Source organism: Ornithodoros turicata, unplaced genomic scaffold (assembly GCF_037126465.1).
Source record: "Ornithodoros turicata isolate Travis unplaced genomic scaffold, ASM3712646v1 ctg00001099.1, whole genome shotgun sequence".
NCBI classification, from domain to species: domain Eukaryota; kingdom Metazoa; phylum Arthropoda; class Arachnida; order Ixodida; family Argasidae; genus Ornithodoros; species Ornithodoros turicata.
The window spans coordinates 1,764-26,035 of record NW_026999465.1 but is presented as its reverse complement, the minus strand read 5'-3'; the positions used below and the strand labels follow the sequence as shown (position 1 = coordinate 26,035).

The 24,272-nt window shown below is 45.7% G+C and overlaps 1 protein-coding gene and 1 long non-coding RNA gene across 3 annotated transcripts; both read right to left on the bottom strand.

The window, feature by feature from the left end:
* Nucleotides 1–3,849: 3,849 nt before the first annotated feature.
* Nucleotides 3,850–16,471, bottom strand: LOC135376452 (pre-mRNA-splicing factor 38B-like). Of its 2 annotated transcripts, none has more exons than XM_064608958.1 (8): nucleotides 16,331–16,471; nucleotides 15,984–16,168; nucleotides 15,836–15,904; nucleotides 13,793–13,944; nucleotides 12,445–12,505; nucleotides 5,389–5,639; nucleotides 5,203–5,331; nucleotides 3,850–4,197 (listed from the first exon to the last, which is right to left on the bottom strand). In XM_064608958.1, the coding sequence occupies exons 2-8, from the start codon at nucleotides 16,158–16,160 to the stop codon at nucleotides 4,020–4,022; spliced, it is 1,017 nt and encodes a 338-aa protein (XP_064465028.1). In that variant the 5' UTR covers nucleotides 16,161–16,168; nucleotides 16,331–16,471; the 3' UTR covers nucleotides 3,850–4,019. The 2 variants fall into 2 exon arrangements, with proteins under 2 accessions (XP_064465028.1, XP_064465029.1); XM_064608959.1 differs by having other exon boundaries at nucleotides 3,850–4,194.
* A 3,193-nt stretch (nucleotides 16,472–19,664) lies between these two features.
* Nucleotides 19,665–20,971, bottom strand: LOC135376454 (uncharacterized). Its single transcript, XR_010417694.1, has 2 exons — nucleotides 20,884–20,971; nucleotides 19,665–20,009 (listed from the first exon to the last, which is right to left on the bottom strand). It is a non-coding gene; the product is annotated as an uncharacterized LOC135376454 (long non-coding RNA).
* Nucleotides 20,972–24,272: the final 3,301 nt, after the last annotated feature.

Sequence of the window (24,272 nt, the reverse complement as noted above, 5' to 3'; positions counted from 1 at the left end):
ACAGCTCCTGTCAAAGTTAACAATAACACTGGAAAAAATTCTCATTTCCCAGTGTGGTAACTGGGGCTCTGGGGAAATGTTAAGTGAATAAAATCCTTGCGTTCAACTAACGGAATAATTTTGTTCAGTTAAGATTTCCTCATGGCCCAAGAGGGTTGCTGTAATCGCGCTCGGAAATGATGCCACATTTTTTTCTGGTGTTATTGTTAACTTTGTAGGGGGCTGTACCAGTGGTATAGCCCGGGGGTTTGGAGTTGAGCCCCTCAAATTTCATTTTTCTAGCTACACCTCTGGACTGTAGTACAACATACTCCTTGGTTTTAGTATGCCCCTACACGTTTTTTTTTAACTCTCCCTGCTGTGCGTTCGCAGTACGCGTGCAACACTATCTTGTTCTCTATAAATCCCGGTATCCATGGAGGGAACACAGCAGCTCCTCAGGACGTTCGTTGTACCTTCACCTTTCAATTATTCTTCTTGTCACACGTCTTTGAATGAAGTGTAGTGATGCCTGTCTTTTCAAAAGCTATCCGTCACAAGGAATGCAAATCGCGGATGTCGGAATGTAATCGTTGGTTGGAATGATTGTAAGTCGGTGTGCAAATCGCGTCGAGCAAAAGTGTTATGCTCCTAACTATAATTCTAGATACATAGTATTCTCTCTTCCAAGTGCCTTGCTTGACTGGAATTTCAGTCAAAAAGATCTACTATCTGACAGCATGCTACGACTAACTGCTGCCTTTGTTATGTTGCTGGCTTCGTGACGACGCAATTTAATTTAATATGTAAGCTTGTGCAGCTTGCAGAGCTGCCTCCATTACACCTTGTGACGAAGCTCTGGTGAAAGCTTCAAGAAATATAGAAAACAGAGGGTGACTTTATCATATTCTGTGCTTGGCAGAAGCATATTATTGTAAGAACACCATTTCATTTAAACGTGTATGGAAACACGACTGACTACCATAATTTTCTGTGTATAACACGTGTGAAGAAGGTATGGCATGCGTAAGGCCCGGCGTTTTCCACGCGGAATCCTTCGTTTGGCACGGAATTTCACTGAATCCCATATGTTTAGGGGTGTGTGGATATTAGAGTTCTCGAGTTTGAGTTGAATGTCAGTCTCTCGAAGCATTCAATTCGCAGATCGAATACACACTATTCAAGTTTTCCAAATATTTGACTAAGTGACAATAAAATTCACAGTTCAATTTGCTGAATGTGAAAGTTATATTATAAAATGTTTTTTTGTTCCCACATTATCCAAGCAAATGAAGTGCTTCCCCCTCGAAGCAGCCTTGGACTCCTTGCCATCGGTGCCGCAGAATTTTGAATTTGCCGCAGCAGAAAACAAGGAGCCTTAGCCACGCGTGTTATCTGGCCGTGCTATATGTTGATACATTTCCGTATAGGACCGTGAGCGTCCTTGTATAACACGTAGGGTGGTGACGCCAGCATTCAAGAGGGCACTTGACTTGACCTTCAACTTAGTCCTTCAAGCCTGCTCATGAACAATAGGGTGTCATGATACATAGAGCTCTGTATTATAACTCCAGTTCAGAACGATCAGGCTTGGATGGATTCATGTTTTAATAACGTTTTTAAAGTGTTCATGGTGTGTCTTCTGCTTCTGTTATTGAGTTTATAAGCGTTTGACAATAAAGATCTCAAACTATGCCGGAGCCTAACTTAGTTTGTGAATTTAATTGTATGGGCTACTGGTATGCATTTGTACCTCCCTACTGTACAAGGAAAGATCAGCTAGACTTCACGTGCAGTAGATTGGCTGGACGAAAAAGAAAAGCCAGCAGTTAAGAACACTGAAAACCCATTTTTTAGCCCTTTTCTTTCTCTGCATTATTTAGATGCTTTCCCAGATTTGTCAATTTTGGGGAGTGTTGACTTTGTAACTTATCCTTGTTGGAGCTGCAATGGCCTACTCTGTAGTTTGTCGAGGTCGGCACATACTCCTTGCCCGCATAAAGGCGTATAGCTTTGGAAACTGTTGGGCCAACTGTATTTTGGCGATGCAAAATTGGAAATTTATTTCGACCATCAACGTTTTCAACGTGGAGCAATCAGACACACAACAGCAGCCACGACAAATGGTGCATTTCAGGCCGCTTCGCCAGTTCCACTGATGCAATGCATGCTCAGAAGCCTGCACGAACCAGAGCAGCACAACACCTTGGACCAATATTGGACCGATATTGGCAATGCCAGCCCAATATTGGGCTGGCATTGCCAATATCGGTCTAATGTTGGAGCAATATGGGCAATGCCAGCCTAATCTTGGGCCAATATTGCCAATATCGGTCCAATATTGGGCCAAGGTGTTGTGCTGCTTGGGTGGGCAAACACACAAATGCTGAAACCTACTACACTTCAGTGACATACTGCTGGTTTCCAAATGCAGCCAATATAAACACTCCACGAGGAGTTTATCACCGCTGCTGGTATGCCTCAGCGACACAGACCACGACGGAAGTGCGATTCAGGGTAGCAGGATGTAGACATTCACCACTTCTACAGCATCAGAGCTAACACAATTTCCGAACAGGATGAAAAAACAGCGAATTAAACTCCGATATGGTACAGGGCTTGTAGAAGCACCTGGCATCACGAGGGAGCGTGCCCCTCTCAACCATTATGACAGTTGCCAATATGCTTGTTATACGTGCTTGTTATGTATACTGCAAAGCACACACTTGGAAGTCACTTTGGCTCTTTGAATAATAGCTATGCAAGTCAATATTTGCCTCAGACCTTAAGCTTGGGCTGCTCTGTACTTCAGACCAGTTTCATGGCTCTTTGGTGTCCTCAAACTACTCAGTTTATTAGGCCAGTGGCATCAATGGTTAGCGCTGACTGCAACACTATGTGCTGTGAAGTAACCTGTAGAAGTGAGATGCTTTTTTTTTTTCTTTCACAATTCCAACTATAGAAACCACATGAGGAACCCCATAATCGTGCAAATAACGCCACCAACCTCAAGTTTAAGCCCAGTTCCAATAATTATCTAGGAAATTGCACTACCTTTTAAAAAGCATTTTTACCGGACAGCAGTCGACGGACTATGTTCACACCATAAATATCTCATTACTTGTAAAGTTACAGAAAATAGAGGCAGTGAAGGTGCATTGCAGCGCACCGCTCAAACCACACTTAACAATGACAGTTTCGTCAGCTGGAGCTGATCCAGTGTCACCCTGCCAGCACATGGGAAAGATAAGTGGAGAGGGGTATGGAAGTAGGATACCCCTTAGAGCAGAGAGTCGTGGTCAGGCAGAGTGGGTCACCACTCAGATCACAATCGAATTTCACTGAACAGGAGTGGCGCAGCCCAAAGCCTGCTTGCACAAACATTAAGGAGATTCCTCAGTAGTGTCCGTAGCAGTTTCAGTAGTGCATCGGGCATGCACTACAGTCCTCAATGCCGTTTGAATGTAAAGCACTGCAAAGCTATCGAGGCTGCAACTGAGGAATGTCTTCACTGTTCATACAAGCAGGCCCAAATCATCTCAACTTTCCTAATGACCACTAGGATCTCAACCAATGAAACTGCGTTTCTGTTGAGCATGCTTCAAACTGTGCACGTAACAAAGTGACGCTAGACATCTTCCCTGCTATAAAAATAGTACATGTGACAGCATGATTTCACTAACTGATGCTACATATTAGAGTGTACCTACACAGCACTTTGTGCACACCACCAGTTCTGCATGTCTACACATACTTTGTGCTTCCTTCACACACCGAGGTAGAAGTAAAACGTAAATCTTATCTCGGCGCGCTGCATGAGAACTGAAGACTGCAACAAATGAAACAATCAACCAATGGCAGATGCACAAACCAGAGTTACAACCACCGGGGCTTATGCCGGTGCGATGGTTTATTTCCAAAATTCCCACGTAATTATGAAAGCCTAAGTACTGCCGTCTCTTTCTGCGTGCAGCTCAGTTCTTGACAATGATGTGATGAGAACAGACGACACCCATGACACACACAAACCGCCGCTGCGTTCACCGACGGCGATCTCTCGGAGAGCGGTCCCTCCTGGGATTTCTGTCCCTGGATCGGTCACGTGATCTGTGCCTGCGCTCGGAGCTGCTGCGTCGATGGCGCTTCTCGTGGTAACGGTCTCCGTCCCTGCCACCCCTGTGTGCATCAGAGCGGTGCGTGCGGTCCTCTCGACTTCTGCTGCAATGACAAACATTGTACGCACGTATTATTGCAGAACTAGTACAAAAAATGGGTAGGGCAATGAGGGAGTTTTCCTTTTTTTTTTTTTTTTTGCAGCGTGTTCTGCAATGAATAAACTGTGCTCCTGCATAAGACAAGTGCAGGAGACCTACAGAGTGCACACAAGGCCTCTGTTCCCCACACCTTTAAATGATCCTCAACCCGTGAAAAGAGGGGGTCGCTGAACAAACAACTGTTGAGAAGTCGCTTGTCCTCGCATGGTCCCTGACGTACGGCAGCACAGCTCAAGCATGTATAAGTGGGGAGTGTACCGACAAGAAAGAAAAAGAGAAAAAAGCCAAGGGGACGCTTCCAAATTATGCAAGGACCATGTCGGCCATCTGCAGCTGCTTTCTCAAGCGTGAACCGCATGGCCCGAAAAGCGTCCGAATTCTTTCCGAACCGAATTGGGGACCGAACTTTTTTCGGAGAACAGAATTCCGTGCCGAATTCGGCCCGATCTGGCCAGGCCAGATTTCTCCTCCGAAATGGGAAGTGACGACAACCGAAAAAGTAGAAGCATCCAATGGCTATCCAGCCGGAAGGAGAACCATAGCAACGATGACGTAGCAATGGGGTTGACTGTTGTCGTGTGTGCAACTTCTACCCCTATGAATACAGGGATTATCTCATTGACCTGGATGGTTGAAAGGCGATGTTCCCCAAGGTCAGAAGTCTTCGGCCGAAATTCGGGGTGCATTTCGGTAGCATGCGGTGATGCACAGAAAAAAGTTCGGTCCCGATTTCGGTTCGGCCAGTTTTCAGCCAGTTTTTCGTGCCATGCGGTTCACCCTTTAGACTGTTTTTTGGAAATTTGATTGCACAGCTTGAATTCACCCCAGTGCAAAGACATTTTCCACTGTGACTTCTGATGGACAGTGACAGATAAGGCGGGATTTCGAGCTGCATTAAAGCCCTAAGTATACTTATACACCGACCTACGTCGACAAAGAATTGACAGACCTATGCTGACTGTGGCCGGAGTGACGGTCCCTACTTCGGCTCCTCCTCCTCTCCCTGTGGCGGCTGCGTTCCCTGTCGACGTCCTCGTGCACGTCCCTGGTTCCGTTGCTGTCACGCGCCGCTGGGCTCCTGAAAAAGCCGACGGGTAGTACGAGTGCCGCGAAGTTAACCTGGAAGAGAGGCTACCTATTCCTCCTGCTGCCACCATGCTCATCCGCAGTCGCAGCAACGTCTCCGCCAGCTTCGGCTTCCTGTACGTCCTCGGTGGCCACCATCCGCTTCGGCGGATGAGCGAGCATGCGCTGCTCGATCTCTTTCTGAATGGGGACGGGGATTCGGGGAAACAAGGTGGAGAACCACTCTAGCTTGGTGAGGAAGTGGCGAAGCATCTCTCCGATGGTCATTGTCTGTCCCCCGCCAGCCTTGACGTCCAGTTCCTGAGTCCAAAACGCGGGGGAGAAACGGGCGTGAGATTAAATTTGTAAATACAGGGTGTGTCGGGTATAAATTCTCGCAGAATGCAAAAGAGGCGCGAAGCATTCTACCGACTGAATAGAGACATTTTCATTTAGAGCTACAAGCATTTCCCCTATCTTTTTCCTCGTTGCTCGCGGGCCAACTCGGCGTAATTCAGTTGTGCAGTTTGCATTCCGAGTGGGTTGCTATGCTGCTGGGGTGACTATGTTACTCGAGGCAGAAAACGGGACGTAAGAGTGGAAGGGAAAGAGAAAATGAAATTATTTTTTGCTTTGTGCAAAAAACATAGTGCAATCATGAGCCAATCACTGTGGCTTCCGTGCGCAATTGTAAAACACTCTCACCACGGGCTTGACATCAAGAATTCTGCAACCTGATCCAGATGAACCATTTCTAGAGAATTCTGTTTCAAATGCACGGACCTTTCTTTTTCCTTTTTTGACGTTCCTGAACTTCTGAATGATGACAGTAGGTTGCCATAATGAGGTTCAGCAAAACAAAAGCTTCCGCGCAAATAGTGCATGTGGGAAGAGATACCTCATTTGATACTGATCCGTAAAAAAAGGGACACAGGGCTCCAGCAAGTTAAAAAAAAATTAAGCAGGACAGCAGGACTGAACTTGGTCACCTATATGCTGCTGACTACATCTTGGACGTGAACACTGTTTCTACTGTGCCCGAGCTTGTCACAACACAACTACGCAACATAAAAAATACAGGGCATCTGCGCTAACTGTGGTCACATTTTTTTAAAAGGCTTTCTTTTTTAAATTTAAATTAAGGAAAACGGCTTTCTTTTTTAAATTACAGTAACTGACTATATATTAACCACCTCCTGGAGTGTTATCCTCGTTGATTTTCACTAGTGAACTGCCTGATCACAAAGTATAGAAGCCGAGCCGAATGACGACATCTATTCCCTGTGATGCACATCTGGTGTGGTGTAGTTGGCATGGTGTACCTGGTGCTGGTCACCACTTTAATCCAGGTATGCAACTGGATGTCGTGATGCTTAGGTGTTTACGCCCATCATTCTACCATATTTCCCCGCGTAATTTGCGTACTTTTTCTATGGGAGAAAAGCGTGTGAAAGCTGCGATTTGCACAGATCGTGCGAGAATATTTGTCAAAACGGTCTTCAAAGGACGCGATATCACCAAATTTTGTACTTCCACTGCATTGCGTAAGCGTGCGCGCGCACACACACACACACAAAAAGAAGAAAATGCTACATCAGTTTCTCTCTGCACATGGGAGAGAGTACAGCCTGAACACACCACATGGCAGTGTCTCCCCACTCACAAGGAAATCATTCTACGGGCAATGGGGAAGAAGGGGGGAAGCTAGAGAGCTGCACAGACAGCTGACCTGTACTTGCAAAGCATATACCGGCCTACAGTGCCAACTGAGTAACTGGAGGTTGTCGGGAGCCAGAGTACTGTGTCGTGCTTCAGCTACGGTGGCTCCTTTCTAGGCACACCAGCACACGAGAGTATAGTATGTTTGGCACAGGTGTGACACAAACCCACCATTGTGGTAACTACTCTCAAGTGGGTGCTTTTCGCAAAACTGCCCATCTTGTCGCGGTCACACGTCATAGGAAAGGTTATCTTGAGGTCATGTGACGTTGTTTACATGTCTTAGCACTTGCTGACATATTCCCGTTGCCATAACGTCGAGAGGTGAAAGTCTTCTGCTATCGTAAACTGTACAGCGCTTCTTCCGCGAAACAGTTTCTCATTCACCTTAGTTTAAGTACATCAAATCGGCTCAGTGTCTCTTAACCACGAACTACTAGATTATAACGACCATGTCGTACGCACCCCTTCCCAGCGCCGCATTTTTGGAAGCTAGCGGTGGCGCTACTCATCGGCCCGGTTATTGCCTCCTCAACTTCTACGATACTTTGAACTTCAAATTACCTTAGTATTTTTGGACAAGCCATGGATGTCCCACGGAAGATGTCTCATTCTAAAATTGCTCATCATTCTATGCGTTTTCATAAGAGCTGTTGCTGTCGTCTCCTACAGTAATCGTACGTCCGCTTCTGCACGTTCAAAAGCCCAATTTCCATTGCCCAATCATGATATAGATCTCGCGGGCCGATGAGTAGCGCCCCTAGTGGATCGTGCGGACGGCCTCCTCATAGGGGTTGCCGATTATGAGATGGTCGTCGTAATATAGTAGGTCGTGGTCTTAACGCAGGTTCGTCATCGCATATTTGGAACTTGTCAACAGTACGAGCCCTCATGTACAAAACTGCATGTTTCACTGAGAGAGTATGGGATGAAAATATGTTCCGGGATCAAAAAACCTAATTGCTCGCAAACTGTTTAACCGCCAATCAAGGCGCAGCCATCTTTAAGGTCACGCGTGCGGTGATGTGCGACCATGACCTGTCCAGAATGCATGGCGTTCGCCCGGCAGGCTCTCCTCTATGAAGCAATACGTTGGATGGCACCCCTGTTAATGTTTGGCGACAGCAACACAGCAACGTCATAAAGTGTAAGGAAAAGCTACTCCTTGTTATTTAGCGACGTAAAGTCTCGTCACTCCGTCCCTATGGGCCAAACTGGACTTCTGTTACAGATTAAAAACGACAACGAGCTCTGGATGGGTTTGTGTGAGGGGGCATGCGCGGTGACTCGTCAGTGACTTGTGCTTCACACAGGGTTGTTTACTTTTGCAAAGAACTCGTACCATCGAAGCACAACAATAAATCCGCGACTTTCAACCCTAATAATGATCAAGCCTTCTCCCAGATTACTTCCCTAAATTCTTTGCCCCCTACAATAGGTTCAAAAAAAAAAAAAAAAAAGCCAAAAGGATGCAGGGAAGCTAACCTCCCAGGAGGCAAAAAAGAGGGGAAACCCTTGCAGGTCACTCACTATCTATGCCTGCAACAAACACCACTGCACACGACTTCGTAAGGACCTCTCCCCCGTTCCGGGTGACTAGATGTACTTGCCCGATCTCTAGCGCAAGGCTGAACATGGAGGAACATTGGAACAACCGCCTCCAGGCTGGTACGAGAGGGAGCTCTGGAAAAAGAGGCAGGCCACGTCAGGGCGGAGATTGGCACCTGCGGCTTTATCACAGGCTATGCACAGCACACCTGCATTCTTGTCACGGCCGAGAGAAAGAGAGCAACCACAAGCTTCTTCTCAAGTTCAGATGCTGCTCTGTAGGAGGCAAAGAGGGCAACTGGTAATCACACGGTAGGCACTCTTCTAGGGGTGGGGTGGGGGCATCTCAGAACCATGAAAGACCCCCGTTCGTTTACTCTCAGTGCCTAACACCCCTGACACACGGGCTTGCTAGAACCCCTTTTGAGGTGGGGGTCCTCTACTGGAGATGCAAAATTTCCGGAAATTATGAATCGGTCAGGGGAAAACAAAAAAAAAAACTGTTTTTATCGAGGTTTTTTCCCTAAAACTTTGAAAATTTGAAACAAATGTGGTTATTGCGGAGTTGAAGCATTGCCGGCCAAACCACAGCATACAATGTTCTACAAGCTTTAGTAGTGTTCATTACCTAGGCATAAATGCAGAGCAGAGCCTCCCATGAGACTGCTGTCTACTGAGCGATAGGTAATTCGAACAACCCGTCCACTCCGACCAGAACTCCAACGCTACGTGAATGCGATGGCAGTCGCTTGGAGCGGCCAGATTGAGCACTAAGTTGGTGGATCCGAGGCACCTAAGGCACTGCTGGCGGGTTGGAACGCGTCAAAGGCACGAAAATTTACATTTTTCAATTTTGTCGCCTGGAAATTTTGGGCTATTTTTCTGAAGATAAGGAAAAAAAATGAAAACAGGAAACTGGTTTTCCCCGAAGAATTTCTACTTTTTTTTTCGGGGCTTTCCATCTCTATCCTTTATTCCCACTTGAAATGACACGTTGAATGACACACTGCTGAAAGGAGGTCGAACTGGTGACACATGACAACATCCATCTCCCCTTCGCTCAGTAGCGCCATCTGAAATGTGGGTCCGGTACTGTAAAGTACTGCACTCAAAAACTTTCGCGGGGTCTTTAGAGACTGCAATTACTAGATTAGCTGGTGTTCTAACTTTACCCGCTAAATAATTAGAACCCGCAAGAAGAACATTTTTTATCTAAATTGCCGCGGTCTAATAATCGTCATCTGATACTGCGTTTGAACGTACGGTGAAGGTTCATCCGTAAAGGAGATAAGCAATCTCCTCTTCCACGAAGACCCCCTTATGAGAGCTCCGCTGCTTTATCGAGTGTCACGGGAAAGGCCCAGTGTTTTCCGCGAAATATCGTGGAACCCGGAATTCATCACGGAATAGTTCGTTTGGCACGGAATTTCACGGAAATCCCTTACTTTTAGGAGTGTGCGGATATTCGAGTTCTTGAATTCGAGTCAAATACTAATCACTCGAAGTATTTCATTCGCGAATCGAGTACCCAATATTCGGATTTCCGAATATCCGGCTGCTCACAGAATATGAACGACACCTCCCAAAAGCGGCCTTCCCCTGACGCTTCCCTGCATGAGGTCAAGCTTGCTTTACAAAATTGTCCATGCTGCAGGACCAACACAGACAGATTGTAGTCTAGCTTAGGGTAATGTTATCCCAAGTTTATTGCGCATACTGAGGAAGGTGTGGCGTCCCTTCTGTGTGCAGTTTAGTGGTGGCAGTGGGGGATTTGATGCCTGAGAGTTTGCCTTACACTCATTGCATACAGCCCAGAAACAAAATGGGCGTCCTAGAGATGTAACTTCCACAGGGCATGCATTGTCGGCTCCTTCCCATAATCTTACTGTCAAGTTCCTATAAACTCTGTAGATGTCGGAAGATCTTTCAGCAGGTATAAAATGATTGCAGGCGACAGACGGCATTCTTTGTCAGAGGAGAACACAAGATATCACGTACAGTAATCCCTAGTTACAACAAAGTCGCTTTATTCGAAGTTCCCCGGTGACCCGTATAAAGCAGGCCCAGGCCATCCTGGAGCAGGCCCTCCTGGCGCCCAACAAGGCCGCGCGTTAGACGCAGCTCAACTCTATTTTTGTAATGAAATGAAAATGCTGCCATGCTGGTAACGTCCCAAAGTACGTGTCTTTTGGGGTACCGTTGTTTGCACGCAGTTCGGGCACCACTGGCAGCATTTTTAGTAGGGGTGTGCGAATCCGAATATTTTAAGTCGAATCGAATATCGAATCGAATGGGGGGAAAATTCCGAATACCGAATCGAATATCGAATATTCGTGCAAAATTTACAATATGTGACTTTCGCACTAAAAGTTCCCATTTTGTAGCCCATGGCTTTATGTAATTTTTCTGGCATTAACTGTCACAAGAGAGACATGCAATTCTTCCGTTTAAAGACCCTACTCTTTAATTTTACATGAGAGTGCTTCCTGCTTTTCAGGTGAGCCTACACTTACTGGAGTACTGGAGTGGTTTCCTTCATTTCAAAATTTTATGAAAGGCAGTAGCATGTTATACGGATGAGGCTGTAATTGTTTCAGACAACCACAGGTCATTTCTGAAACAAATGAATTGGCTTCCTGCCTGAGCTTTGCCATGAACACCTTTTAGTTTCTTTGCACTACTAGGAAGTTGCACTACTGAAATTTTAGACGTAAAGGACATCTTTAAGGCACCCTTCTTGTTCGTGGGCTGTAGTCATTATTCGAGAGTCCTAACTTTTTAAAGGCAACCTCACAGATATCAAATCTAAGTCCCTCGTCGGTACTAAAACATGCTAAACTGCATGTAGGAGGGGCGCCACCCCTTCCACAGACGATGTCTACAAAACTAACTTTGGATAACGTTATCTTAAACTAAACACCGTCCGGCCTGTGTTGGTCCTGCAGCAAGGGCAATTTTGTAAAGGAGGCTTCACCTCATGCATGGAAGCGTCAGGTGAAGCCCACTTTCGGGTTGTGCCGTTCATATTCATGGAATAGTCGAATATTGGATATTCGATTCGCGAATCGAATAGTTCGAGCATTTGATATTCGATTCGAATTCGAGAATTCGAATATTCGCACACCCTTAATTTTTAGCCATTCCCGCATTCATCGAAACACCGCTTATAACAAATTTTTTTCCGGTCTCGACGACTTCATTATAACGTGGGATTACTGTATGTAATGCTGAGCCACAACAGTGCTTTGAATCTGTAATTTTTTAAGAATATTTTTGTTGTCACATTATTAGAGAAAAATAAAGCGATTCCCATTTCAAGCAGCCGTTGACTGCTTGCCGCAGAAAATTGCGGAATTTACGAGTGGGTGCCTCAGAATTTTGGATTTGCCATAGCAGAAAACCAGGGCATTAGATACAAACACCGTTCGGAAGGGTGTCCTTCTCTGGAAAGGCCTTTGGGTTGCCTGTGTGTCAGAGGTACAACAGATAAAGAGCCGCATAACGCAACCGCGTCCAGCTATGCATCAAAACATCTCAAGGGTGGCTCACTCTGGAATAAATCCATCACACACTGCGAGCACCAAAGCATTACCGAGGAAAAAACAGGTTTCGCGCAACTTTCCCGAGGACTGCTACGACGTGTAGCAGGAGGAACTGCCCCACGAAGCCCTGAGATAGGATTCTTCCAACGAGTGTCTCTCTGGTGGATAATGCAAATGTGACTCAATTAGTCCTTCGTATTGCTCGGAGTCATCCTATCACAGATGGTAGCAGGGGTGTTTTGTTGTTGATGCCATCCTTCGTACCAGAAGAACAAAACTTATTCTAATACTTATCAAATACTTCCATCGTCACATACCTCTTCGTCGTCAAAGTACGGTTCGTACCAATCTATCAAGTCTCCAGGTGGCTGAGTAAACCTACGAAAGAATATAAATACGCGTATCATTAAAATTATACTCCTCAAGCAGAGTTCTTTAAGCATCCCAGAAAAAAGTATCTGAGTAACCTGTATCTACAGGGTTGGTTTAGCGATCACGAATTTTAATAGTGCTGTAAAAAGAGAGGACTGTTTATCCTGCCCCAAACTTAGCAGACAGCCATTTGTTTGCAGTTTTATGTGAATTTTTTTTTTGTGAGTGATATAGTCCTGTATAAAAGCGATTAAAAAAACGAGGAAAATCTCAACATGTGCACTTTCAATGGCCTACCTCACTCAAACACAGCCATTTTTTGTTGTGTCTGCTTCGCGTTCACATCACCACACACAGGTGGCACTGCCTACAACAATGCGGTAAAACAGTGCAACCTTGTCATTGATCGCCCTCTCTAGGGTGCCTGAATAGTAGCTCCCTCTGTGTAGGGTGAGGTAATTGTAATAAAAAAACTACGCCACCTAGAATCATGAAGTCAAAAGCATTTGTGGGAGCCCCGTAGAACATGATGTTTGACAATTTTTTCTGATGGGATAGCTCCTGAAGATCCCTGTCAATTATCATTAACTTTAATAAATTAGACACGCTCTTCACATTGGTGGGGTGAAAAAGTGACCTTTATTTTCCAAATTTCAAACTTCAGTTTGTAAAAATTTACATAATGAAACTTATGTTACACGATATTCACATCAGAAGGGGACAAAAACATAGTAAGAACAAATGCCGTTGACCGCATGATTCGAGGTGGTGTAGCTTTTTAATTATAATTCACTGACACGTTTTCTGGTACACCCTGCAGATACTTTATGTATCTTGACAAAAATATTAGGTACATTTTCATATGTGCATTTGTATCTGTAACTAACTACTCTTTTCTAAAACTGCTACCTTTGTTTTGGTTTTTTGTAAGACAGGCAATCAATTCAACGGAAGTATGACTACAATGACATAGAGGCCACACTATTATAAAAAAATGGGATAAGGGGACAGAATGCCAGTTTATGGCCCCGATAGGTGAGAGGCATCCGCGATTTAGTCGTACAGTTAATTAGAATATTTTTAGAATTTGTTACTGAGATGTGTCCAGAACATTAAAAAAATTACAAAAATTAAGTTACCAATTTTCAACTGTATCAGTGTATTTTTTAGCATGGCGTACTTGTCAGTGCAATTTACATACTTTTGAACTAATTTATCTGCAACTATATAACTAAGATATTTTTTTAAAAACCCTCTCTTCGAACACATGTAATGGAAAGAAGAAAAACTTACCTGAGGTACATAAAGCCCAAGGCTCGAATGTACGGTGAATCACAATGGGTCATCAGGCCATTAACCTGCTTTCGGGTCAACTTCAACGTGAAAAGTTTGTACAGAATGCAGAATGCTGTCGACACGATCCCGCCAGCACCGACACCGCGCACCTGTCGAATTAAACGCAACATGGTTTACCTGGACGGCTACATACATCAGACAAGCAACAATTTACGAAGCAGCAGCACTCTTATCAAGCTTGCACACTTTATGAACACGCACGATTTAAGCTCAAATAATAAATTGTTAAGGGACTCCGACCCCCTCCACATTGCAATTTGCCCGAAGTTGAATAGGAAAAATGTCCGAGACAGGCATCGGCACTGATGTGAACCTTCAGTTGGAGCTTAAAGGGCAACCTCCATGGAGCTAATTTTTTGGAACGAAGTTCGCGCAGCAGACTGTCACGCGCGTTCCGCCGCCAGTTGTTCGCAGTCACCAGCTCCATGGAGCGAAAAACCAGCGGACGGCGTCGGGAAGTTATGCTGTTATGTCACTGTTGCCAGGGTATAAGGTGAAAGTTTAGTGAAATCAGTTGCTCGAAATAGTGCATTCATTGTCACAAATTTTGCAACTAAATGCAACGACTGTCTGAAACGGTGCGCCCAGTAACGTATCGAAAGGCATATTCACTACTGCGAAAGGAAAACATGTTTCTTGGCAGAGAATGTCTCACGTTCTAACGATGCAGTTGGCGAAACAGCGAGCAGACGACAGCACCCAGTTGCAAGAAGAGAACGACGACGATGATTCACGAGAGCAGACGACCACGTGCAGCCGATCTGGTGTAGATTCGTAGCGGAAGACCACTTTGATTGGTTCATCTGCAGTTGACGCTTCCGGAATCGCGGACGCTGGGCGAAAATATCTGGCATGGGCAGATCGGCGGCGGACGCTCACATTTTTGACGCCTCGCGCAGGGCGTCCGACGCTGAGCGAAGTTCGCAGCTTTTTCGCTGTACATTCGCTCCATGGAGGTTGCCCTTTACACTGATGTGCATGAAACGTTGCATAACAGATGCGCAGGAAATGAGATTAGGAAACTGTGACTAGTGAAAAAATAACGGAAAACTGAAATTTGTTGCTGCGAAATCATTGTGGCTCTACCTGTTAGGTTGCTCACTCCCATAGAAAGCAGGCTTGGGCAGGGTACGATTAAGGCACGGGCTCACCTCATGTCACATATCTCAGGATCGCAGTATACTCGAAAGTTTGCATCTTGTTAATCAAGTTGGGTAGGATAATTCCCCTTCGCTTCACTGTGCCGTGCAATGTTTATATTATGTAAAAGACACTCAATACCCAGCCATTACAACCCTTTCAATATCGAGATATCAAAGGTTGGCACACTATGTCAGAGAGACAAAAAAAAAAAACTGTGCTAAAGTTGTGCATCATGATGATGACGATGATGTTGGCTCTGCCCTTTGTGTCGGGCGGACAACGCCAAGGTTAAGTGCATCATTCTCGAAACCTAAGGCAACCGCGATAGAGCTCGTTCCTGGTACGGGCAACAATTTCGTGCATCGTAAAACGATGTCGTCAATTGTCTCCTCAGTCTCCCCACAGATGGCGCAGTCTACGTCCCTTGTGTTGCCGTCTGCTGGCTGTGGCTCGTTGTGTCGAATTTTGGCCCACCATAGTTTTGTTCGTGGGACTCCCGCTCGTGCTTCGAACAGCAGGGTGCTTACTGTAGAGTTGTCATACATGGTTTCGGATCTAATTCTTTACTTTCCTGCTCTGAAGTTTTTCAATGCCGGTTTGGTGTCCATACTCTTTAGCCAAATTCTCCGTTTCCCACGTTCGGACGTAGTCTCGTATTGTACGTATTCCCAGCATGCTATTGTCTGTCAAAGTTCTCAGTTAAGCCTACGTCTCTAAGGAGGGATCTTATTTTTCTTCTCCAGGTCGTGTAACACCTACCATACCAGGTTGTAATGCGCACTCACTCATTAACACAAAGGTACTGTATCCTACAATAAATAAATAGTCAATACGTACGCCACCACACATGCCTGTCTGCCCAGATGTCTTCCGACTTCCTTTTTCCCATGGTTCCAAATGCTGAACCTGTAACAAATATTTATGAAGAGATCCCATCATTCCAAGTCATAATGTGCGATATTGACATTAGAAAACTGAGCCTTACATTGTAATATATTTCATCCACGACCTCGTGGTAAGTCTTCAGTTTATACAGGTTCACTTTGAAATAAGGCGACGACAGAATGTTTGTCAAGATAAGATTATTCAGGTTCATGGTCTTCTCGTTCCCCCATACCGGCAGGTTGTTGTTTTTCTTATCGGCTGGTCCTACCGGGGCCATGACTGCGCCTAAGAAATGCGATGAAGCGAGAAAAATTACGGCACGGTCGAACAAAAAGTTTTGACCTAACGCACGTTAGGCCTAGCAATACAGACACACAGCAACGAAAAACCGCAAAGGATGTCGAACGTCAATGGTGTTATGCCGTGCGAAACATCGTTAGACCTTACCTCAGAAAGCTGTACAGAGGGACACAGGCCCACGTTCTAACAGATAAAAACGGTACCCGTGCGATAAAACACAAATAGAAGTCCTCGCAGTGCTCACTGTGCAACCCGGATGTTGACAAAGTTTCTGCGTGCTGTGCGGCTGTGCTGTTGCAGGCGATCACACGCAATATCCGTCTCGCAACAAAAGAGAAGCCTCGAGAGCGATATCGAAACCGTAGTGCTGCGCTTGCTGTGCGATTTCGCATTTCACGAGGGCAAATGAGGGTGAGGGTGCCCTCACACCTCACATCACCCTCACCTCACGCACACTGAGGGGAGGTGAGGGAAAATTCTCAAAAGAGAGATTGAGGTGAGGTGAGGAAAATTTTTTGACAAGGACGTTGAGGTGAGGTGACGAAAATTTTTTTAGAAAGATGTGGAGCGGCTATTTTCGATTGCGTGATCGCTTAAAAGGGCAATAAGAGTCAGCTATGGTTTTGTACTGTGAGGCACAGGAGGTCTGTGTCCATATAAAGTAATAGTAATAGTAGTCACTATAGTAATCCGTACAGCACGTCTACTTCATTGTTTCAAAACAAGGGTCTTGAAGAAAAGGTCCCCGAATTACAAATGAATACGTTTGCTATTTAAATAATATTGATCAAAAAGTCATAACAGACAAAAATGTAAAATGTACAAGTAATTGGAAGTACAGCTGCATATACCATACCCGTATTTGTCGTGTTTGCCCACCGCCCCGCACACTGTTACAGCCACGGGCGTACCGAGAGGGGGCAAGGGGGGGGGGGGGGGGGGGGGGCTCTGAACTCTAAGGTCGCTCGTTAAAATAGAGCACTCTTTAATCATATATCGTAATGATTATTGTCAGATGTCATAAGAACCTTTGTACACCCACACAATGCTCAGTGTCTGCCCCCAGAAAAAAAAATTGGTAGGGGGAAGGGGTTTGCACGCTTGCCCCCCTCCCCCTCCCCGGAAGCGCTTTACCCCCCTTTAAAAAAATCCTGGGAACGCCCATGGTCACAGCCGGCAGGTGGCGGGCTCGAGAAATAATCGAAGCCTATCGGGGAAGGAAAAAAAAGTAGTTATAGGCGTCTGTCAGTCTCTGTGATAAAGAAGTTGAATTTCTTGAAAGGTACATATGGTTTTATCGTGTGCATTCATATGTTTGTCCATCTGTCCCCTGGCTGCGTACAATATAAAAGCCTGTTTGGGCACACAGAGGGATGACACCAAGACACGACTCAAGTCGTGTGTTGTGTGTCGTCCCTGTGTGTGCCTATAGTCTCGGGCTTTATACATTATGGAGTTCATCCAGCAGCTGGCCTGCATCAATGCCATTTTGTCAGTGCCCGCGTGTTGTCTTCTTCCAGTTGTGTCGTACCAGCTATAGCAACTCTACACCATTGTCAGAGGATACCGTTTTATGCGTCTGATCCGACCCTCTAGAACAGGGGTGCCCGCCTGGGATTGCAGTGCAGCCCGCGTAGCCGCTGAGGAACCAATAAAAAAAATATTATAGCCCAACCCTATAGCAACACAGGACTCGATGTTGCAGCAACGTTGCGAATGTTGTGGAGCAACGTTAATCAACTTTTCACAACATTCCCGCAACATTATCAAAAGTGGACCAACATTACTTGACATTCAGCAATGTTTCAACAACAAGGCTCAAGTGGAAATTGCCGACTACCAACCATCGGCCAGTGGTCGGTTTTTGGTCGGCAAGCGACTTAGGCCACAGGCAGAGATCGATGATGCCTGTATTATGTTTGTCGTTTTTATCAGTGTGCCTCGGCGGCAGAACTTGGCCAGTGAGTTCCAGAGGCCGGAAGACACAGGAAGAAACAATATAAAGATACTGGTAGCCATGCATAAGGCGTGAAGGAGCGTGAGGATACAGTCGCGTCGATTTCATGCAAGATGCCGGCTAATTATATGGCGAGTAACATGGATGTTTTTTTTTTTTTTTTGTTCTTGCTTACATAACGTGGCGATATTGTGATCACGACCTGTATGAACGGGAATGATCTGGATATGGCACCTTGTCACGTTCTTTCATTATTTGACCTGCTGATGTGCCGGCAGGCATGTACGAATGTCCATGTAAATGAAGTCCACATAGAAATAAAGTTTTTTGGGTGCATACTTGCGTCCTTGTGTTCATCTCGCGATTAAAATTACCATATTTCCATAGGCGCGCGATACCTATAGGACCTGAATAGGGATCCTCCACAGGTCCCTCGAAGATCCGCATCGGCGGCCCTACGACGTCCATTTCACATAATTTTCTCTTGATTAGCACGGTAGTACTGGCGTATAGTTAAAACGTTGCCGGGAGCAAATGTGTATGTTCGTGAGACGTACCCAGCATCCACAACCCGACTTTCGCTGGATGTTTATGGGCGGTTAATGGTTCTCCGGGAAGTAATACGTTTTATGTGGTTTTAAGTTCTGCGTTGTGTCATCTATATCAGAAACAGGCTGCCCCAAAGCCGTGGTATGCGGCCCGCGCAGTTCCCCCATTATGGAATGAGTTCGGCACCCCTGTTCTAGAACCTTCTCAAAGCCACTTCACGTTGCCCCTGGCTCCTCACACATCTTTCACAATCACGTTCGCAAAGCTTCGTGAGAAGGACCGGTGCTTGCAACAGTCGGGCATTGGGTCGGGCGGGACCCTTGGCTCCATCCCGGGCTGCCCACTCTCCACATACACCTCCCCCCCTTCCCTACCTCCATAAAAACGTGTAGTGCAACGATAACGCGTTTCAATGGCGTAGTCAGAGCGGGGTTCACACCCCCGCCGAAACGGTATCTTTGGTAGTGCACTTGGGAGAGTGAAACGAGGGTCAAATCCTCTCCCACCCTCCATTTAAAGTTCCCATAGAACTACTCCCTATGAACTACCCATAGAACTACTACTTGTATGTCTGTAACCTGGTGTTCTCTTCTCATAAATTTACTTATAAATCTGTTTGATGAGCGCTAGCAAGGCGTAAGTCACGGCTGGAAATGCGAGGCAGAGGGCTCGGCTGCGTGGTCGGCTAGGCTACTCACTGAGCCGGGCCATTTTTCGATGCCCCTGGGTCGGACCGGGGAAATTTTGCCCGTGCAGAGGCATATACTGTGGCAAATTGTGGCATACTGTAATAACGAACGAAGAATGCCTGAGTATGCACGCGTGAAACACACGTTCCAACTGCGAATAGGGGACGTGCATTTTCATTTATAGAACTTTTTAAGACTATTTTGGGGGTATTTATATACAGTTCCAAAATACACTCCCTCTCGCATTCCGTCTTTATCCTCTAATCTAAAGGAAAAAATACTCATGTTTTAAATACTAACACTTTTAATGCTCCCGTTATAGCGCAAGCAACAACAATACACAGTGATATACACAACGCAGCAACAGATGCAGTGATAGGGTGACATAAAAGTAAGGGTTATGAATTAAGTGATCGGGCTTCACCGGGAACTACGGTATGTCGCGGTATGTCGCGGTATGTCGTGGCTTCTCTAATTATTGACGATGGACTAGGCGAATGAAGAGCTGCTGATCGGTCTCAGTAACAGATGCAGACTATTCCATAGGGTCCGCTGCAGTACCCGCCGGTATGACTGTGATCCGCACGACATTTCTGCGAGCACGCGAGATGAGACTTCGGGCAGCCGTAACCTGTAGAAGAAAACATCTCGTAATTAAAACGAGTATATAAACTTGATATACAGGGTTATTAAAGTTACTTTTAAAAAGTATGTGAGTTCCAGTTACAGATACGCAATTAAAAAAATACAGTGATACAGTTACAGATACACCCCAAAAATATACTCAGTACTTTTACAGTTATACTCTCTACATTTTACCAATTGAACTTCCTTTTTTTTTTTAATGGAATAGCATGCCCATAGCATGCACCTTGCTATGGCATGACCTTTCCTTTTGGCAGACCTTTCCTTTTAATAAATGTATATCCCCCCCCCCCCAATTGAACTAATTTACCCGGCTGCTATCACTTTCTATTGATCTTTCTTTGAGTAACAGATTTGGCTAGCACCGACTGATAGCACGTGACTAATACTGTAGCGTGACTGATAGCACGTACTGGCAAGCAATGCCGCATTGGAAAGCTATGATAAGCAGAGAGAGAGAGAAATACATGATGACGATGATATGGGGATGACTTCCGCTCATTGAGCAGGTATGATAAGCAGGTAGCTCGTTGTGAAATGAATTTTTGCTTTTTTTGTTTGCTGGAAGGAACACAGAGGAGCACAGCCATTTAAAAAATTTTGTTATCCATGCGGGGTCAGAGATTTGTACTCACAAGATGCCCCAGCTATAAACAGTCTCTCAGCTCTGGCACGTACTGCTTAGCAGTCCGGCCTTGTACTTCAAAAATACGGACTTGAGTACTGGGAAGGAAAGGCACTAACGTCTTTCAATGTCGGTATGGCTGTGCACTTTACAAACTCCCGTTCCCACTCGGGAACCAATATTCTTGTTGGACTGAATGAAAAAGTGTGTCACAACCTTCATCGTCACTATATACCTGCGTGCAGCGTAGCTCCCTTTCTCCATTTCTCGCTTCAACAACTGCCCCCGTTTACTGTCTCCTAACCAGTGCGTTTGAAATCGTGAGTGTGACGTGGCAGCCACAATTAATCTTTCATCGGACATCAACCGCTCTCTTATCTCTGCATTGATATTTGATGCATTCACGTGACAGTCCTGTGAGTTTATGGTCGGAAGAAAGTATCCTTTATAGCTATATATACTCCGCAATAAAGTCATCTGCGGCTTCGTAAGACCAGGAATGCTAAACTCATCCCAAATCTGTTTCATTTCTGCATTCTTCTGTGTGAAGAGTGTTCAAGGCATCGGGTGCACCAGAGCACACACTTCAATTCAAAGTTACCGTTGCCCCTTTTGGAAACAAGTGGAGCGAGTAAGAAGGCACTGGACGCGCTGATTATGGGTGGGTTCGACGAGCTGTATTGTCTACCGTCATAGCTCGATCGGGCGTCGAAACTCACGATCACAATCATCTGATCTGATCGTGAGTTCATCCCCGGCTACGAACTCACGTGAAAGTCGACATGGCGTATTGGTGAGCTCACAATCATGCCGCACGTTAGCGGACTCACCAGATAACAGTGAGTTTTAGTATACCGTTGATAAAGTTATCGTCTCTATCGGAACCAATCGCACTCGTGCGTGACTCAGAATCTTGTCCACTGATTGGTTCTGGTTGATGCGGTGAGACGCTAGCCACGTTATCAACGGTCTGCTAAAACTCTCTAAGATTACATCTGCTCTGTTTACAGGTTTACGCAATGTCATATCAGATTATCGGAGGTGCATGCATGTGTTCTACGCAGGGAAGGGTAACGGACGTATTTTCTTTACCGTTTCTATCTTCGTTACTGCTATATTTTAGTTTCCGTTATCCGTTTCTGATACCAGCCGTTCAATTTCGTTTCCGTTACGCTTCCGTTACTGTTTCCGGTAATGGAAAGGCTGTTACAGAGATGCGGAAGGACAGCCAGTCCAGGCTCTGTCAGCACCTTGTTTTGCCACATTGCTGCTTCGGTGTCGCGCGTACACACTACACAGGTAATTTTACGTCGTTGGGATGCGCACGTCTTGCAAGATTCTTTAAAAAATGTTGGAACATGTCTTCAGTCTTCACTCACTGACTCTGAGTCCAGCTACTCAACGTGGGCATAACCTTCATCCAATGTCGCATTCATAAGCGGACGCTCTCAGCAGTAAATAACACTGCCATAGCCACGATGAAATGAAAACAAGTAAAAAATAAATAACTGAAAATCGTAGGCTGTCATCCTCGTGCTATGATGGAGTAAAGTGACGTGTTGATGTCATGGAGGTATAAGGACTGGGACGGGGTAAACGAGGAATGCACCCTCGAGATCCAATATTGCGCTTTGCTTCCATGCTCACGTGTAGTATTTAGAGCATTACAGGAAATGGAGTCGCCGACTCCATTTCGGCAAAATACAAAAATAAGATGAAAAGTCACTCAAATGTCATCGCACAACAGGAATAGCCATTACCCGAATTCAATATAGGACGATAGTTTTCGTTTCCGTTTCTGTTTGCGGTAATGGTAGACCTTGGATGGTATGTGTTTCTGCTTCCGTTATCGTTAACATCTCAAATTTCGGTAATGTACTGTTTCTGTTTCCGTTTCCGTTAGACTCCCCTAGTCTACGCAGGACCGGACTTAAAGGGCGGTGGGAGCGACCGCCCTTCCCAGAGGAGCAGAGGTCAAGGGGACCAGTCATGTATGTCCTTCATAAGAGCGAAATATTTCTGCGTCTTCCGAACTTTGGCATAATTATCCTCTATGAGCCTCAATTGGCGTATAGTGTCACAAAAGCCACAAAAGTAACTGTGGGTTATCTTTCTCCCACTTTTTCTTTCTCCCACTAGAAAGACAGCTGTCTTTCTAGAAATAAAGTAGCGCAATCTCGCTGCCATTACAGACGTCCGCCGAAGACCCGGTGCGCTCGCAACAAAAGGGCAGGAGAGAGCGTGGACGCCCACGCTCTCTCCGTTTCTCGTCCGTTTCGTAAGTTTATCTCGTCCGCTCTCTCTCATAGACGTTAAGTTAAAGCAGGTCGGAGGCAATCATTCCCGATCGTATTCGCTCATGACAACTATCATTGGCTCATGATGGCACAGGTGCCCCCAAGGGGCGGGGGGGGGGGGTCAGGACGGTCGCAGCGTAAAAGCATTCCTCACAGCTACAGGCCATGAAATTGCACTTTGTGCGTGTGTTTGTGTGTTTTTAAATTATATTTTGTTATCTGGGATATCGCGACCTCGTCCTCTCTTTCAGGATGCTAAGCACCAAGCTAAAACGAAAAAAAGAAAAAAGAAACTCATTATATATAGTTCCGTGCACCATGTATGGTTAGATCCTCCCAAGCTTGCTGTGTGGTTCAAATTTCATAATTTTTTCTTGAAATAAGGACATGCGTCCAGGTTTGGAACACTTATGTAACAAAATAGAATAAGCTGCAGTGATGCAGAAGATCTATAGACCACGTCCTTCGCCACTTCACGCAGTACGCAACCTTCAGTGGCGTAGCCAGACCTCCAAGGTAGGGGGGGCTCGATACGAAAACTCACCCTACTTCCCCCCCCCCCCGCCGCTGATCCTGGGCGCGACAACATACACATACTCGTGCACGCCGCACAATGCGGTTAAAAAAAACAGAACGAAAATAATTGATTTGGACGTGCACAATACGATTACATGAATAGGCTGTCATGTCCAATGAGGTGGCGTCACGAGATTGGAAGGATTTTGAAAAGCTCATACTTTGAAAACCATTCAAGAGTGCTGCTTAGACGCCATGAACTGTAAGAACTTTCGCGATCGTCACACTGTCACCCCCCCCCCATATATATATTATTTTCTCCTCGGATTTGCACGATTTCCGTGGGTCGGTCCGTGGCAGGTAGGGGGGGCTCGAGCCCCCCCTAGCCCCCCCGTGGCTACGCCACTGGCAACCTTCCAGAACCACACTTTCAGTCTCTCTCAGTCAGCTGGACTCTCTCCCTCTAGTCACAATGCGAAAATTGCTTAGCCCATGGCCGAATACTGCCCACCAACGCTGTCCCCTATACAAGCACTTCTGACCTTTTTTGGACACCGTAGGAGTTCGATCCCCATGTGTCAGACAATATTCCATTTCAACACATTATAGCCAGTTTTGGGGTGGAACATCGTTCCTGGCGATGAAACTCCCCAGTCATTATCATTAAAATAAAGTTGTTGTTTTTAGACTAATTGTTTGTCTGTTCACATATGCAGGGTGTTTCACGAAGATCTCCCGGTTGAATAATTCGTGAACGCGTGCGCCGTCGAAGAAATGTCCTTTGGTAAAGATCCTTGGGACATGGGACATG